The sequence below is a fragment of the Trachymyrmex septentrionalis genome, unplaced genomic scaffold (assembly GCF_001594115.1).
Source record: "Trachymyrmex septentrionalis isolate Tsep2-gDNA-1 unplaced genomic scaffold, Tsep1.0 scaffold119, whole genome shotgun sequence".
Taxonomy (NCBI): domain Eukaryota; kingdom Metazoa; phylum Arthropoda; class Insecta; order Hymenoptera; family Formicidae; genus Trachymyrmex; species Trachymyrmex septentrionalis.
Window position 1 is genome coordinate 185,525 of NW_017304320.1, and position 5,491 is coordinate 191,015.

At 38.2% G+C, this 5,491-nt stretch overlaps 1 protein-coding gene across 3 annotated transcripts in view; it reads right to left on the reverse strand.

Moving 5' to 3' along the window:
* Positions 1–2,946: 2,946 nt before the first annotated feature.
* Positions 2,947–5,491, reverse strand: part of LOC108754582 (ral guanine nucleotide dissociation stimulator) — a 48,142-nt gene continuing 45,597 nt past the window's right edge. For all 3 annotated transcript variants that reach the window (XM_018497038.1, XM_018497029.1, XM_018497019.1), the window contains exons 6-7: positions 4,946–5,257; positions 2,947–4,479 (exon numbers count right to left, since the gene is read on the reverse strand). In XM_018497038.1, coding sequence (XP_018352540.1) covers positions 3,832–4,479; positions 4,946–5,257 — 960 coding nt within the window. In that variant the 3' untranslated portion in view covers positions 2,947–3,831. The remainder of the gene's footprint in view (positions 4,480–4,945; positions 5,258–5,491) is intronic.

Consider the following 5,491-nt stretch of genomic DNA (forward strand, 5'->3'; position numbering starts at 1 on the left):
TCTATACTCAATATGGATTATTTAAGCGTTGTGATTTTTGTTCAGTCGCATCGAACAGAAGTCATCATAACATCGAAATGGTTCTAAAATAATAACTCTATAATAACTCTAAAAGTTACTTTTCAATCAGTTACGATTCATTTTAACGTCTTTTTGACGTTGTTGTAATTTGTTCTGCTTGAGAACAAATATTTTTAAACATTACTTGAAAATATTACATAGAAATATTATTACATAAGCACCAAGATCCAGCTTTGCGATCGTAATTTGTCGCTTTTTATTTATTTATGTTAGTCACACTGCAGTCTAACTTATTATTGATTGATTGAAGACATAAGAGAGATATTTTCAATATTTATATGGAAATAATGAAGATTTAATTTTATTCATGTAATTACCTTTAAACAACAAATAGCTCATGTTGGGTAGAGTTACGTAATTCAATAATCAATTTGAATATTAATCGTTTCTATTAAAATAATTGTGGTACTTTTATCAGACGTGAATATTTGCAAAGTTCAAACGTTCTCTCGAACGTTCGAACTTAATAAAGTCGTTAATACATTAAAAATACATTCAATTAAATTTAATCTTCAAGAACACCGAGCAGTCTCCACTTCAAATTTATTTTCTAAATAATTAATTCTTGGCTTTTATTTACATATATATAAATACTAAGAAAGCAAATTATTCTTAACATGATATTTTCAAGAGAAAATAATTTCGATGCTAATTTCATATATTACAATTATATATTATAGAAGAAATACGTTAATGTTTCTTCACACTTACGCCAAAGTCAAAACATTGATAATTTAATTATTCCTCTACTGAAATAATATCAAAATATATAACCTTGTGACATATTTCCAAGATTTCTCTATAATAGTGGAGAAAAATGGACTTGTCTAATTATCGTGACTGGATCTACCAGTTCCGACGACAGAAAAATATCTGATTATTAACAGTCAAGCCGTCAATTTCTGTCCAGCCGCTGACGTGATAAAACTATCCAGTAAACAACAATTAACAATAATATAACATCAGTATTATAATTTCATAATTAAAAAATATAAATGTAATATAATAACTCGATATAATTCATGGTGTAACATAACAATCACATTGAGTGTGAAATTATAACTGACGTTATGTTACTGTTAATCTGGAAACACTGGTAGTGTCTCGGTTAATATTTACTAGATATATACGGATACATCTAATAAACTCTCTCGAAAATTTACCTCTCATACAATGAGATCAGAAAGAGTGGGCTTGTTCGATTATTGCAAACCGAAATTCGTTCTCTGCTTCGTAGCAGTTCGAGAGAAGAAAAAACATTGGAGAGATTCCCTTTTATCACAGAATTTTTTTCTTGCTTTCGCAATAATTCATTGGACAAATTCGCGAATATTTTGTTTTTGTGGAATATCAAACGAGGCAGTTTCTAAATCTCGGATCCCGCTTTCTGGAGTATACGAGAAGGGAACGGCGATAATAATTGACAGGTTTCCGATGGGCCACCCCTGCCCTCTCTGCGCGAGGGGGCTTCCCTCCCCTTTCCCTCCCCCTCGTTTGGTCGAGTTACCGCGCTACGCAATTACAAATATTTACAAAATCACAATCGACCCTTACGGCTTGAGTCGCTTGTTCCGCTACTTCTCTATAATCTCGTTAATGTTTCGCGAAACACGTGTATAGTTTATTGTATATACACGCACACGCGAGGATGTGTGCCGTCGTAGACGCACCCGTTAATTTTACTGCCGCACATTTGCCTCGCAACGAACAGAAAAATCCCTGTGCGTTTCAACACGATTATCATTTCGTAACATCAAACATAATCATTATCGAACGAATGTCAATCGCGAACGAGAGAGCACACTATAAATATACGACTCTGACGAGCAAGAAAAAGTAAAAATCTTAGTTTCATTTGATTTTGGACACCCTTTAAAAAAATATGGGTGGATTTAATTCTAAAAAATATGAATGTGTTTATGTAATTCTCACCGTGTTAGGTGTTGATATAAACACACAACATGGTGTGTATCTAACATCATGATTTAAAATCCACACGATGATAGTGTTTATATCAACACCAACATGGTGAAAACTACATCTAATATATCATGGTGTTAAATTCCCATCCATATTTTTAGAGTGTACAATTAATATAATTATTTCCTTATACAATATCGTCGGACATTTACACATCAGATATCCTTCGACCGATCGTATTTAGCATTAAACTCTAAAAAGTCTGGATGTGGATTCGAATCCTGGGTGTTAAATATTGAATAAACTCTTACCGTGTTGATGTTGATGTAAACACCACAGATCTAACACCATGAGTTTTAAACCATGGTATTCAATCCGCATCCATGGTGTTAAATCCACACCATTTGTTGATGTTCAATCAACACGGTGAGAATTATAATTAACACTTATAGTGTTAATTGAATCCACAGCCATATTTTCTAGAGTGTACAATTAGTGCAATTATTTCCTATAATATCGTCGCGTTATATCAAATATCGCTCGACCGGCCGTATTTATCACTGAACGTAGCCACCGTGTTTCTCATAAGAAAGGGAGTTCGTAAATTTTTAATTATCCTAATCGTATTAATGGTTTCTATCTCTTTTTACAGAACGAATTAGGCAAATGGGATCAGTCGCACGCGTTTAACATTATAGATGCTCTAAACGGCAGGAATACAGACCTGTTTACGTCACGACGGCGTCGATAAGAACCTCGCGTGTGTGACTCACGCTAAACGCGCGCCTAGAATAATGCTAGAACAGCTTGCTCGATTGCGCAACTTTGCCGAGCTGTCTGTCTTTTCAATACTGTACGAGTCGTGTTTATATATATGTTTATATATATGTGTGTGTAGGTGTTTTGTGTGTGTGTGTGTGTGTGTGTGTGTGTGTGTGTGTGCGCGTGTGCGTGTGCGTGTGCATGCGTGCGTGCGTTCGTGCGTGCGTTTTGTGCGATACGTGCGTGGGCCTACGCACTTCCGGTTGTACGAGTGACCGCGCTTAATTACACCTCGGCTTGCCGTCCGATTGTTTGCGTCGCGTTCAAAAAGGCGAAGCGGCCGGGTTGTCATGGTTAATCCTAATAAACAAATTAATGAACGCGAGTACGGCGAGATTTGCCCTCTTCGATTCGCGACGGAGAACGAACGAGGATGCGCGATCGATTGCGGTAATTGTGATGCCTGACACTGTGATCGTCATTTCTTCACGTTGTACAACTATTAAATAAATCATCGTTCTTTAAATTACAATGGAATACCTTTAATGGCGAACCGGATGTTAAGCTGTAATACTTTGATATGTATTGTTGCGATATTATTTAATTAGTACTGTTAACATTACTGTTAATAACGTTAATTAGTAATATTAACATTACCAATTGTGTATTAATGATGGCGTCAAATAACCCATACAGCACAAATCATCCCAACGTTGCGGATAATCTTGCAAGCGTTTCGCGGCAACGTTGCTACAGGCCCTGTGCTGGAAAGGTGCCACTGACATCAATATTGTAATACCAAATGTTAATTCATTTAGCGTGATATTACAGCTTAGTATTTGTTCGCTGACGTACGCTGACAACATCGCATTTGTCTTTTATCGCAATTATGTTGATCGACTTCAATTTGCTCTCCTTCACGAGAGCAATCCGAGAATCCATTAGCACTCTAACTTCGCGTCCAAAGTTCACGTGACTGTCGCTCCCCGCAAGAACTATTTCCCGCTTACGTCAGCGGGAGACTTCGGAGAATCCTCTTGTTCTGGGCACTCAGCGACTGTTTTAAGACTACCTCTTGTGGTTGTGTCCGCTGCCTTTGCTCCTGGGACTGTCCGAGGTCATGTCATTGGGCTCTCTCCTCTGTCTCAAGATGAAGTTGAGATTGTGCGCGGTATTTACAGCGTAATAGACGTTAGCCGAGTTGGGCAGTACCATTTCCCGATCGGGTAACACTTGGGCCAGAGTGTACTGATCGGGACTGCCTTCAAGGCCGAGCTTCAGCATGGCGTTTCGGATAACCTGCGGCGTTCGCTCGTTATTTGATAGCATTATCGACTTGTACAGCACCACGCCTTGCGTTTCCACGTTATCCGTCTCCATGGTGACTTTGATAATATAGAAATCAGGCGAGCTCTTGTGCGAGTGACTGGGACTAGACAGTCCGGCGAGATTCGGAGTGCTACCGTTGGCCGCCACAGCACCGACTGGGGGTGCCAGACGAGTCTGATGACTGCCACCTCCACCGGAGCTTAGGGATACGTCCAGGGACGGTAGAGACGAGCTCGAGGACGAACTGGACATTTGTGACGGTGACGTTCGCCGGTCCAGCGAGTTGTGAGGCGAGCTCGGGAGGGAATCGAGGTCGCAGTAAAACTGCGAACTGCTCGAACTGGACGTTGAGGCAATTGAATCATTCTTGCGGTGACCTTGATGACCCTGTAAGACAAGACATCCCATGATTAAATTCTCGTTTGAACCTTTGATAATCGCAGATAGTTTTTTTAATAGCAAGATACGTGGCTTACTTTAAAAATATTCGAAATGTATATGATTATCATTACTAATATCGTCTCATGTACTTGTTTTGTGTGACTTTGGTGAAGAAATTTTGGCGCTTGGATTAGATAATTTTGAGAAATTTCTTGATATTTACGTATAATATATATATATATAAGGAGAAAATAGATTAGAACAGCCTTCGCCAAAAGTATAGAATACCTATCACAATTGATGTAAATATATTTTACATTTAATGAAAAATAATATTTATTTTTCCACTTTAATATTTCGTTAGTTCTTCTTTGGATCTTATTACCGGTTTTTCCAAGAAAATGCAATAAATTAAAGATGTCTCATACTTATAGCTAAGGCTGTATTTCTTATTAGATAAAAAAATAATCACCTGTTTCTTCTTGCCGCGATTGTTGAGAGTGTTCCCTGGTGGTGGCTCGATCTGACAGCTGAGCTTGTACGCTTCCCGATCGTCCAACACCACCACCGAGTGGAACCAACGATCGAACACGGGATCCATGCTGAAATTATATGCATTTGCCGCGCCCTGCAGAAGTCTTATCCTGGCGAGCACCTCGAACTCCTTCCGTCTTTTATCAAAATTGATGAGACCATCGGCTATCGTATCCGGAATCGCTGTGTCGATCATAGTGAGGTCAGTCAGGAAGGTACCTAGGTACGGTATCGTGCCGTAACTAATGTTCTGAAATCAAATTTCAGAAAAATTCACCAATACTGCAAGTTTAAGAGAAAAGGAGAATAGCGCAGAGAATATAATACGATATTCGTTCGTTCATATAAATAAAACTGGTCAACTTTCTGTGTAATCTAATCTATGTTTATAATTATTTGCGAATCGATACTTAATACGCCTTGAGCTCGTTGTTCAGCATAAATTTATATATAATTAGTTTGATAAATTTCTGATTCTAAAGAA